At 42.3% G+C, this 12,913-nt stretch overlaps 1 protein-coding gene and 1 long non-coding RNA gene across 4 annotated transcripts in view; one reads left to right on the forward strand and one right to left on the reverse strand.

The window, feature by feature from the left end:
• Positions 1-3,861: 3,861 nt before the first annotated feature.
• Positions 3,862-7,296, reverse strand: LOC119963803. 2 transcript variants are annotated; one of them, XR_005460178.1, is made up of 4 exons: positions 7,119-7,296; positions 5,972-6,979; positions 5,715-5,863; positions 3,862-5,600 (listed from the first exon to the last, which is right to left on the reverse strand). It is a non-coding gene; the product is annotated as an uncharacterized LOC119963803 (long non-coding RNA). The 2 variants fall into 2 exon arrangements; XR_005460179.1 differs by lacking the exon at positions 7,119-7,296 and having other exon boundaries at positions 5,972-6,342; positions 6,452-7,096.
• ppil2 (peptidylprolyl isomerase (cyclophilin)-like 2) overlaps positions 5,859-12,913 on the forward strand; it is a 488,471-nt gene continuing 481,416 nt past the window's right edge. The window contains exons 1-2 of one of the 2 annotated variants that reach the window (XM_038793092.1): positions 5,859-5,877; positions 11,971-12,020. Coding sequence is in view for 1 of the 2 variants with exons in the window: in XM_038793083.1 (XP_038649011.1) it covers positions 10,157-10,188; positions 11,971-12,020 (82 nt within the window). In the remaining variant the exon portion in view is untranslated. Of the gene's footprint in view, positions 5,878-10,036; positions 10,189-11,970; positions 12,021-12,913 lie in introns of those variants that run through there. The other variant, XM_038793083.1, reaches the window with a different exon arrangement.

Below are 12,913 nucleotides of genomic sequence, written 5' to 3' on the forward strand. Positions count from 1 at the left end.
AAACCTGTTGGACTTTAACCTGGTGTTGTAAGACTTCTTACTGTGCTCACCCCAGTCCAACGCCGGCATCTCCACATCATTTATAAGTACCGCAACTGGAGGGGAGCACATCCCGCACATGCAGAGTCAGTGTCCTCTTGGAGATGAGGGGAGCTTTTTTTAAGTGCAGCTCTGTTTTCTGGCTGAATTATGCGTCTGTTGTCAGTTGCTGCCTTATTAACGATCTCCTTTACAACAAAATAGGTTCACGGACAAAAATGGAACTGTACATTTTAACTGTCAGATTCGAGTTAACGATTATTTTATTTAAAGGTAAAGGCTTGTAAATACTTTTAAAAAAAACAATTCTACTTTAAAATAGTTATTTCAGTGGTGAATACAAGATTCGAGTGACCGGGAAATTTCTTTTCCCTCGTGATCTGCTAAAAATGTCAGGAAAAAAAATCTTAGACTATTCAAAAAAAGCTGTTCAAGGTGGGTTCCGAAAACATAATTCTAGGATTAAAAGAGTGCGATTACCTACCAACATAATGAACTAAACTGTTTCCGTAGCCATCTACCTCGGATCTCTATGAAAGCCACTCGCTTTCTGTCTCAATTAATTTTACTAATTATCTCAATACCACTTCCACTTTTTATTTTTTATTTTTATAAATTTAGAATACCCGAAATCCTGGAACTCCCTCCCAGGGGCTGGTTTAGCTCACCAGGCTAAATCGCTGGCTTTTAAAGCAGACTAAGCAGGCCAGCAGCACGATTCGATTCCCAATCTCCCCGGACAGGCGCCGGAATGTGGCGACTAGGGACAATAAGTGATTTTCATTTTCACAGCACTGTGGGTGTACCTGCATCTCATGGACTGCAGCGATTTAAGATGGCGGCTCACCACTACCTTTCAAAGTCTTATTAGGAATAGGCAATAAATGCTTGCCTGGTCAGCAATGCCCACATCCCATGAGTTATCTCCCATTTCACACAGAATCTCTACTGTGCAGAAGGTGGCCATTTGGCCCATCAGGTTTACACCGACCCTCTGAAAGAGCACCCAGCATAGACCCACTGCCCCACCCTATCCCTAAAATACCTAACCTGTACATCGTTGGTCTGTGGGTGGAAACCCACGCAGTCACAGGGAAATAGCAAACTCCACACAGACCCAAGGCTGTAACTGAACCGGGATCCCTAATGCTGTGAGGCACCTAACCACCTTGGTGCCATAGTGGTTAGCAGGTAAGCACCGTACACCTCATTCTGCTTCTCTTATCCCCCTCCCCCCTCATGTGTTTGTGCACATCTTTCTCTTTCCCTCCCTTTTGTCCTGTCCCTGTAAAATGCTCAGCAGTTTAACATCCGCAATTCCAACGAAGGATCCAGTTCTGAAACTCAATCTCACTTGACCCCTCAACAGACGCCCTGCTGAGACTTTCATCAATAAAGAATTTTTTCCCTCGTTATCAGGAAACAAACTATATTAAATTTGTAAATATTCTGACTACGTTTTCAAAAAAAAATCTGTTTGGGACTGAAATTATACTCTATTCCCAGTGAAGCCCAAATCATGTGATGAGAAAATGTCTGGAAGCATTCAGGAGTCAGGTCGGATTCTTGAACCAGGCTGATTTCCTCAGGAAGTGAAGGTGACAATGCAAATGATACCTCATGAAGGTAACGATCAGCTATGATAATGACTGCAATTAAGGCATTTGTAATTTTTAACAACAAATTTGAAAGTAAACATAACACAATGAATCGCATCCCCCCCTCCCCCCCAACAACCATACCCAGCAAACATGGCTTACACACACAATTCCCCAGTCCCCCCTCCTCCACTCACTGATCCTGAATATCTCCCCCTCCCTACTCCTCCCCTCCCTACTCCTCCCCTCCCTACCCCGCCCCCTCCCTACACCTCCCCCCTCCTTACCCCCTCTCTACACCTCCCCCTCCCTAACCCCCTCCCTACCCCTCCCTAACCCCCCCTAACCCCCTCCCTAAACCCCCCTCCCTAAACCCCCCACCTCCTAAACCCCGTCTCCTAAACCCCCGCCTCCTAAACCCCCACCTCCCTAAACCCCCCTCTCCCTAAACCCCCACCTCCCTAAACCCCCATCCTAAACCCCCCTCGCCCTAAACCCCCCTTTCCGTAACCCCCACCCCTTATCATATCTGCTGACAGCTTCATTTTCTCCAAAGGCGATAAACGGCTGACACCTCCGGGCAAAACCTAACGTTGATCCTTTCAGGGCGAACTTAATTTTCTCAAGCCCGAGAAACCCAGCCATGTCACTAACCGATACCCCAGAATTCAGGGCTCTGAGTCCCTCCACGCCAATAAGATCCGTCTCCGGGATCGAGGAGGCAAAGGCCAAAACGCCAACCTCTCTCTCCCCTGGACTCCCGGGTCTTCCAACACTCCAACAATCGCCACTTCTGGACTTGTGCCACCCTTGTCTTTAATACGGTGAACATGACATCTGCAAATCATTGCCAGAAACTCCTAGGTTTTGGACATGCTCAGAACATGTGGAGATGGTTTGCGGGCCCTCCCACACACCGCCCAGTCCTATCCTCCATCCCTTCAAAGAACCTGCTCAAACAGGCTACAACCATACGCGCCCTGTGGACCACCTTAAATTGTATCAGGCTGAGCATTTCCCATGACGAAGACGCATTGACTCTACTCAGGGCATCCTCCCACAAACCCACCTCCAGTTCCTTGCCCAACTGTTCCTCCCATTTACGCGTTACCTCCCACTCCATGAGTTCCTTATAAATTTCCGAGACTGTTCTTTCCCCCACTCCCGTTTTCGATACTACCTTGTCTTGTACCCCTGGGGCGGTAAAAGCGGATAGGTCAAAACCTGCCTCCGTGCCAAGTCCCTCACCTGCAGATAACACTACCCATTCCCACCTGGCAGCTCAAACTCCCCCTTCAAGTCCTCCAAGCACAGAAAGCTGCCGTCAATGAACAGGTCCCCTATCGGCCCCATCCCTGCTCGCTGCCACCCCTGACACCCCCCGCCCCCGCCAATCTCGCCTCCTCGGCACAAACCGGTAGTTACCACAAATTGGAGTCCATACCGACGCTCCCTCCACTCCCATCAATTAAATGTTTGAACAGAAAATATCAAGCTCTATTAATTCCGCCAAATTCAATTCAGTCTTTAGTGTTTTAGAGGTTATTGGACTGAACCCCAAACAGACTCTTTTCCCCCTCCCGAAAGGTGACAGGAAGGAATGTATGCGGAAATGTATGCGGAAATTTGTTCGTGTACATTGTGAACATTCGGAAGCTGCATTTCCTTCATTTCGGTCACGGGGACACATTCAGTATCGGTTCGGCAGCAGGGAACCCTGCGTTGCCTCTGAGCTGACGTTTTGGAAGGGGAATGCCTGTATCCTTCATTAGGCTGCAGAAGCCTCGCTTCAAATACCAAGGTGGGAGCTGAAGCCACAATGCATGAGTGGGATTGAGGGAATTGCGTTAACTAATCCCAGGAGAATACTCAATGGTTAATTAATTGCAGTAGATCTCATATACGGTCATTGATTTTCCATATTATTTTAATCTTGCCATTATTCATTAATTCATGTGTTCAAATTCCGCCTTTAATTATAAAGTAGATTTGTCAGAAAAATACAGCCGTGCTAAAATACAGCCGTGCTAAAATGCAGCCGCGCTAAAATACAGCCGTGCTATTCTGAGGAATCTAATCACTTATGTTTAAAACCGCTGAATCGTAAAGATATACCATGGCATTTCTTTTTCATGGGAGTGGGGACGGGGATGTTACTGATGTCCCTTCACCTACAGAGAGTAATGTAGTGCATTCAGTAAGTGAATTCAAACCACACCATTTAGTCAGAGCTTAAAGACATTTTATTGGAAATTTGTATGCATGTCCGACACATTGATCCCAATGCTGCATTCTCCAATGTCTGTTCTAAGACACTGCAGCAATGTGCAGAGCTGTCAATCTGCCAGCCTCAATATAGATCATTCATTGTCACCCGCAAATAATAATTTCAGCCCTTTCCGCTCACCACAACAGAGTGATCACAGAATAGTTACTGACCAGAGAACCCAGTCGGCAGCTCTGAGCTCATCCATCCAAGTAAATTACATTTCCTATCACTTATTCTACCTGATTCCTGATCGAGTCTCCTCGGCTCGCCAATCCGAGCGCCGGCCAATCTTCGCCTGGAGAAATTCTCCCGAACAGTAATATTACCTTTCTTGACCCCAGGTTTGAATCCAAAGCCTTCTTGCTCTTGAAGTCACATCCCGGAGCAGTATCTCTAACTTCATTCCTTTGAATGCCGTGTGTACCTCCACAAAACCCCCACAAAGCAATTCTCTGATCATTCACAGAACGCGCGAAATAAGGTCCCAAGCTTTAAGATGTCCAAAACACTTCATATTAAGCCATTTACAAAAATGTACGAATCATCTTCGAGATATTTTTTCATCCCTGACATAGGGCAACTGCCACCTATATTAAAGTCTTTTACAAATCCTATTCCAAGTCTTTGACATCTTACGTTTTACTGTCTATTTTATAACAAGGAACATTACAATTTATTCGGAGATCTTATTGTATTAAAACTTCATGGGCACCTCTCGACTAAAACGTTCCCACATGGATGCGGGATCTCTATAACATGAAATACTTCCCACCTCCGGCTCACTTCACACAGATCAATCAAGAGACATGTCTCCTATATACAGTTCAATCATTCTACAAACATTAAGACATTGCAAAAGGGTGAAAAATAGCCCTTAAAAAAACGATTCAATATGAAAACACTTGTATACTTATTAAAAGATTCTTATTAACTCACTCAATACCACAACAATGTGATCGCAGCGAATTAGCGGAGAACTACAAACTTCACTATGAAGTCTGAGGACCCTGAGAGGCAACGGAACGTCAGGGGATCTATGGACTTTCTATTTCATCTTCACCAAATTAATCTTTGAATATTTATACTTTTGCTGCGATCTCGCTGCTGAATAAAGTGCTCGGAAAATGGATATAGAATCCTGCAAAATGCACAAACTGCTCATCAGAGCAAACTACTACTTATCCCATCCACACTGTAACAGGGATGCTTATGGAGATGTCTCCTACATCATATCACCGTTATTGCAACTACTACACATATTCACTGAATATACAGATATTATGGAGTAACTCTACAAATACTGTAGAACACGGGTCACGAACAATGACATCAAACATTTAAGGATTAGGATTAACCCTCTAATAAACCTTCAATGTGAAGGTATCAATGACTCTGCTTCCATTCCGGAATACTGCCTTACACCAGAGTAAACTTCCAGTGATCTTGTTGTGAAACTGTCACTTCCTGAGTTCCAGGAGATGTCCAAACGTGTCAGCGCCATTCGAGGTAGGGGAGTGGGTTTGCTGCCCTGCACCGCTTGCTGAACCGGCTCTGGCAAGGCGGAAAGTGCGGTGGTCCTCTGCCGGATTGGAAGCTCTGTTCAAAATGGTTGACGATTTCCCTCTGAATCTGCATGTCAGTGCTACGCGTATCGGGGCCTCGGATATTCTGGTCTGGAGTCACTGGGAGATGAGCTAAAATACAAGAGGGAGGGGGAAATCATATGTTAGAGAAAGCTGATTTAGGTACAAGAAACTTATTTTTAATTGTAATTTTCACTACTGTGAATAAAGAACTCGGTACCTTACCAGTGAACTGTTGCTGACTAATGTTTCAGGTTAATAATGCCCTCTCATTGCCAGGACGGGGATATCTCAAAGTTTGAATTTGTAGGTATCTTGAAAAGTTCTCCAGCCCAGTCCAATCTCTGCAGCTGCAGTATCGACGTTTATAACATCTGAAAAATAGCAAGTACGTATTTTGGCATCGTGCAGAATCATTGACTGATTACAAGTAATTATATAAATGCATTGTCAATGCCAGCCTCTTATAAATGCAAACCTACCTTATACCGTGTTTTAGCTGGGTGATGTTCTCTCGCTTTGTAAGTAAGTTAACACGATTGAAGCAGCTTCTCAATGCTGCGGCGCTGGCCCGCACACCCTGTACTTATAGCTCCGAGTGGAGAGGGAGAAGCGTGAGTGCCGATTTCTTTGCGTTTCCCACAGTCAACAGCCAATCGTCGCTGTCAGAGGAACAATTGCCAAAGCGTTTCTTTCTGAATGAAGAATTATCTACACTGTTTGACGTTTTGTTGGGGCCGAGTCTCGGGAGACCATCTGGAGGGTTGGTTGGAGCCAACAATCCCGAGGCAGCGGGGCTCGTGTGAGGTCATGAGAAGGGCGAGGGGTGTGAAAGAGCAGCTCGTCAGTGTCACTATGCACACAGAGAGTGAAAGTTATACATTTGTCTAATCTTCAGCATCTGGCACCGAAAATGAATCAAGCAATTGTACTGTTTTTTAAAAAACGTAAAGCTTTCTCACTGAATCAAGTTCCCTGAAGTTGTCGGCAGTTCTTTTATATGAATGGCTTGTGTGTGAATGGTTTTAATATCCAGTGGATTATCAAAGGAAACAATTTGATGTTAAAAGTACACGGAAGAGAGGCCCGTTAGCATCTGGATGGAGGGCAGACGAATATTTGGATTTAGAACTGGGAAAATGAGAATGAGATTATCCTATTGGGATTCTGATTCCAACAGGGAAAGCTCCAGCAAACAGAAATATGAATCGCTGTTAGAAACAGGCAGTATAATGGTCTATAAATAGATTTAGAAAATAGCTGGAACGTGTTTAAAAAACACACAGATTAAAAATAAACACCAAGCGCAGTTCAGAAAACCGACACTCCATCCGATAGTTTGAAAATGTATCTCCACATTTGCGTTCAATTGAGAGCAGAATCATATTTTTCTTTTAAACACTGGATCTCCCATGTAGGCAAGACTGGAGTTCACTTGCGAGGTGTAGCTTGTCCTTCGTGTGGAAATGGAGTAAAACACTGCTGGAAATCTGAAATAAACATAGAAAATGCTGGAAATACTCAGAAGGTCTGGCAGCGTCTGTGGAGAGAGAAACAGAGTTAAGGTTAGGTTGATGACCTTGAATCAGTTCTGGAAAAAGTTAGAAATGTAACATTTTTGCAACTCACTCCCCCAGCTCTGCAGCCACATCAGTTAGTTTCTTGCCTGTGATTGATCACCTTCTCTAGCCATATCTTCGCCCAGGTTCCTTGCAAAATATGTACTATAGATATGGAATGAGTGACAATGAGAAGTATTAAGTTAAATTAACAGTTTTATTGAATAATAATTATAATAATATGACAATTATAATTGATAATATATAAAATAATATTATATAAAATAATATATGAAAAGGAAGAAAGACACATTTACTGAGGAAAAAACAGCTTGTATATATCTGATGAAAAGACAGGCAGATGTTTGTTCAAACACAAACAATAACCCCCAATTTTATCTGTTCCATGACAGTGCCCCAAAAATTGGTACACACATTACCATCCTCTCAGTACATACATTACCAAGTCACAGAGTAACCCCAAATGGGTGGGCACAATGCTCAGCCACTCCATTTCTGGCCCTTCCTCCCATCCTCTGTGGTTGACATTTCCACCTGGCTGCAGCCCTGAGTCTCTGAAAAATGTCTCTTTAAACTGGATTTTTGGCTTCATTCCAGTGTCTGGAAGCATGCCTCACAGCCTTTCTCAAAACAAATCTCAGCTCTTATCAGTTCTTCTGACAGAGGCCACAATGTGAAGCAGACTTTACAATATTCCAGGTTGTTTACGTCGGCCTTGATGGTTTCTTTTTATCTGCCACCAACCAGTTGTTATGTCAATCAATTAAACTTCATCTTCTAGTGCTTCTGGTGACCACACCTGGTAAGATTACTCAGCAACTTGGTCTGCAGTCCAAGGGTCACAGAATGCAGCAGGACAAATAAAAAACTTATTTTAATATTCCATCTTGAGAAGTGAAAAACAAAAACTTAGCATGAGCAATAGCTGTGTGGGCCTGTTCAAAGACGAAACAAGAGCGAAAGAAACGCGTCACTATTGATTATTATTGATTAATTAACCAAAACACAATCATAGCTAGGTTAAGATCAGTCTTTCAAGTATGCAATTACAAAATAACTTTAAACATTAAAAATCAAGGCAGAGAAGAGATAACATGCAAAATATAAAATTGAAAAATGTTGTGGCTGCAGGCCTCAGGCCTACAGACTGAAGGTATTGTTTTCAATCCCTGGTCCAAACTCCATTCATTTCCTGTCAATTTCATCACTCTCCCTGGCAACAGGTTGAGACTAAATCCATCTATTCACAACCGTACTGCCATATTTCATCCAAAGATGAGCTGTGACCATGCATTCTTCCCATTGCTAAGACCATCTATTTTCACAGCCATAACATTGTCTGACTTTGCCCCAGCTCAGCTCATGTCTGGTACAGAAACCGTTATTCATGCTTTTGTTAACTTCAGGCTTGACTATTCCAATGTACTCCTGACTGGTCTCCCACATTCTCCCCTCTATAAACTTGAGGGGATGCAAAACATCCTGCCTGTATCTTAAAATCCTGTTACTATCACAACTGTGTGCTCACTGACTTACATTGGCTCCCAATCAAGGGAAGTTTTGATTTTAAAATTTAAATTGCTGTTTTCAAAGCGTTCCATGACTTTGCGCCACCTAATCTTTATGATCTCTTCCAGCCACACAGTCCTCTGTGAAACCTTCACTCATCTAATTTTGGTCTCTTGAGCATTCCACCTTTGCGGGTCATGCCTTCAGTTGCCTCAGCCGTAAACTCTTTACGGGGTGGCACGGTAGCACAGTGGTTAGCACTGTTGCGTCGCAGTGCCAGGGTCCCAGGTTCGATTCCCAGCTTGGGTCACTTTTGTGCGGAGTCTGCACATCCTCCCTGAATCTGCGTGGGTTTCCTCCGGGTGCTCCGATTTCCTCTGAAAGACGAGCTGTTAGGTAATTTCAACATTCTGAATTCTTCCTCCGTGTACACAAACAGGCGCTGGAATGTGGTGACTGGGGATTTTCATAGTAACTTAATTGCAGTGTTAATGCAAGCCTACTTGTGACAATAAAGATTATTAAATAAACAAGACCTCTGCAAAATAATAAGTTTTAAAAATGTCATTCTGTTTTATAATGGATGTTTCATTACATTAAAGATGTTATATAAAAATAATTTGTAATGGTTCATGAGCTATCTATATTGGGATTTGTAGCATCCACTATATCGTCACATTCTACAAAGCTATTGTAGAAATTAATGGCTGACAATGGGCATTTATGTGGTTTGGCTGAGTATATTTTTAAAAAGCTAAATTTAGAGTACCCAATTATTTTTTTTTCCAATTAAGGGGCAATTTAGTGTGGCCGATCCACCTAATCTGCACATCTTTTTGGGTCGTGGGGTTGAAATCTACGCAGACACGGGGAGAATATGCAAACTTCACATGGACAATGACCCAAGGCCGGGATTCAAATGGTTGAGTATAATTGATTTCCATAAAGGAGAATGGTAAGTTTAGGCATATTGCCTAAGCATTCCATCAGTAATAAAACAGTTCAATCCTGACCATTGCTCTCAAGCCAATTTTCAGTCCAAGCGATTTACAAACCATTATTTGCAGCTCTTCGTTTAATTTAATACTTAAATTGATCTTTCGAGCTGAGATGTTAATAATAATAATAATAATAATAATAATAATAATCGCTTATTGTCACAAGTAGACTTGCTGTTGTTTTTCAATGGAATGTATTTTTGTTTGACATTTTCAATTGTTTCTTTAAATGTTTCCCACTGTTTATTTACTTTGTGGCTAGTCTAGTCAAACCTACAGCAATTGTCCATGCAAAACAATCGGACAGATAATGGCTGTAATTTCCGAAACAATAACAGCCCTGAGAACCGGATCCCTCCTTTCAGCATTTCCCAAAGATATATTTGTAACTTTAAACAAGCCCAATCCATTTCGTGAACACAGGGTGGAACATTCCTCTCAACCCTCCGGGTCCATCGGCACTTTATAACAGGCGGACCGGTTGTCAGGAAGTGAGAGTAGCCCGCTTCTGGCGCCAGGGAGTTGTTTGGAGTTTGTTTTACGGCGTTTGTTTGAGAAAGCGGCAAGTCATCCACACATCATGGGGAAGAGGCAGCATCAGAAAGATAAAATGTGAGCGGCAACTATCTGTGAGCTTTTGTTCTTTCTGCAGCTGGGAGGCGGGGCCCAGTTTTCCTTACTCTCCTGCCTGTGGTCTGTAGTGAACTCCAATAAAGAGAGCGGACCCACAGCTCACAACTGGTTCTCGAGGACAAACCCGAAGGCAATTTGGATAAATTCCACTTTTTGAATTAAAAAAATGCCGTCCTTGTTTTCAAATCCGTCCATGGCCTTGCCCTTCCCTGGTTCTGCATTTTCCTCCAGCCCCACAACGCTCTGTGATATCTGCACTCTAATTCTGGCCTCATGTGCAACCCTGATTTTAATTCCTCCACAGCGCCTGAGACATCAGTGGTCTGCATCCTGAGCTCTGGAATTAATTATCTACACTTTTAAGATGCCCCTTAAACACTACTTATTTGACCCAGCACTTTGTCTCCTGTCGTAATGCTTCCTTTAGCTCGTTAGTTGTAGTTGGTGGCAGAAGCAACACATTGTGAGATGTTCTTGTTGTATGCAGTTTCTTAATGCAGTGGCTATTGCAAAGTTACTTCTTCCTTCTAGTGCCACCCTGTCTTGTCCTGAAAGTGGTAATTATTTCTTATTACAGCACCACATTTGCATGACCATTATTTAGGTGATCCTGTAGGAGTTCAGAAGGTTTATTTTTTTGGAGTACTAAAATATAATGTGTCATTTTCAGAAACACCATGTGAGGGATTGAAAAGGCCATTAATCTCAAGCATCTACAAATGAGGATCATGTTGTTCCACAGATGAGATACCTGCTTAAATTTACCTCTAACCATTGCTATTATTCATGCAATACAATAAAATAATTATTTAGGGGCTTGCATCTTGGCAAGTGTCCATTTCTATAGCAACAACCAGTTCTTAATTAGTCTCCAATGATGGAAAGTGGATGTCTTTCACTGTAAGCTACAATTTAATAATCTTTATTGTCACAAGTAGGCTTACATTAACACTGCAATTAGGTTACTGTGAAAAGCTACTAGTTGCCACGTTCGGTGCGTGTTCAGGTACATGGAGGGAGAATTTGGAATGACCAAATTACCTAACAGCACGTCTTTCGGGACTTGTGGGAGGAAATCGGAGCACCTGGAGGAAACCCATGCAGACACGGGGCGAACATGCAGACTCCGCACAGACAGTGACCCAAGCCAAGAATCAAACCTTGGACCCTGGTGCTGTGAAGCAACGGTGCCAATCACTGTTACTGGTTTACACTGACATTGCATAAAAGCTATGGTATTCTGTCTACAAATGTAAAAATCATAATCAAGTGATGCATGGAGGAGAGTTTGCCTGACACCTCATCATCAAAGATTGTTGTATAGTATAAGACTAGTAAAGACTGAGGTGTGTTTATCCAACTCTCAAATTAGTCACTATTGGATTTAAATTTCACAAGCTTTGCTTTGGAACTGGGACATTGACCACGATAACAGGACAGATGCTGTCCTTAAGGGGGTCTAAGGCATTTTGTTGGGGAATAGTGAAGAAATGACCTTGTATCAAGCCTGCGCATATCTTGTCCCCTTGGCTCAGATCAGTTCATATTTTCCCCTCCTTTTCTGAAGGTGTTGGTTTTTATTGGGATGCACTTATGTGAGGGAATCAAATTTAGTATATCAGAAATGTATTTTTAACATTGTTTAACATTAAATGCGTTTGCATTTGATTGAGTGACTTGTACTGGCATATACTTAAATTGTAACTTACTTCTCTTTCTGCTGTTTGTAGTGTTGTATTGACCTTTACTTTTCTTTTGCAGGTACATCACCTGTACAGAATATACTAATTTCTATGGTGGCAAGAAAACAGGTAAGCAGTATTTGAACTGTACTCTAGTAGCAGGGTATTGTGATTTGTGTTGGTGTCATATTTATCGACAATATAGATTGTATTTTCACAGTTTCTGTTGAGGCACATTGTGCTTTTTAAATACCTATTTGATATTAATTGATATAATAATAATTGCATGATTGGTATGCTTGTACAGCTGCCTCTTTAGTTAATGATCATTGAATAGCTGAGTTAAATATTAGTGACTCCAGAAGTGTGTACAGATTCTTGTGCATGGACCTATGATGTCCTTCAATGAACGACAATTGAAGAGCCCCTTATTGTGCTGTCATTCAGCGAATACTGCATTGAATTCTAGAGAAACACTTCATACACCATTGTCTTCAAACTCCACTTACAGTACTTCTCGTCAAACCAGGAATTGGTTGTCTAAGACATATGCTTAGTGTTTTTAGATTTTGTGTTCTAATCAACGTCCCGCCAAACCAGACAGAAATCTGTAAGCTTTGATGTTTACTGCCGTCTGTTGATAGCTAACGCCTTGTGTTGGAGATGCTTGGTAATTTCATATTTCCTGAAGACATCAATATTCCATCACTGTTGATGATATGTTAGATTGGGGTGAAAACAGGCATGACTCATACAATCCAACAGGACAGGAGAAGGCCATTCAGTCTCTTGTGCCCATGCTCACTCTTTGCAAGAATCATGTAATTAGACTTATTATTTCCATCACCTGAGGTTCGGGATCTGTGATGACAAGTTTGAAACTGATTAAAAAGAAGATTACAGTATATTTATAACTCATTTGCTTTTAGAAAAATAAATGTTCCTATCTATGGAGAGGATTTTGACCATTTTGATGGTTGGTCTAGCATAGTTAAGGACTGGGCCTCTTTGTTTTCCTTCAC

The sequence above is a fragment of the Scyliorhinus canicula genome, chromosome 1 (genome assembly GCF_902713615.1).
Source record: "Scyliorhinus canicula chromosome 1, sScyCan1.1, whole genome shotgun sequence".
Taxonomy (NCBI): domain Eukaryota; kingdom Metazoa; phylum Chordata; class Chondrichthyes; order Carcharhiniformes; family Scyliorhinidae; genus Scyliorhinus; species Scyliorhinus canicula.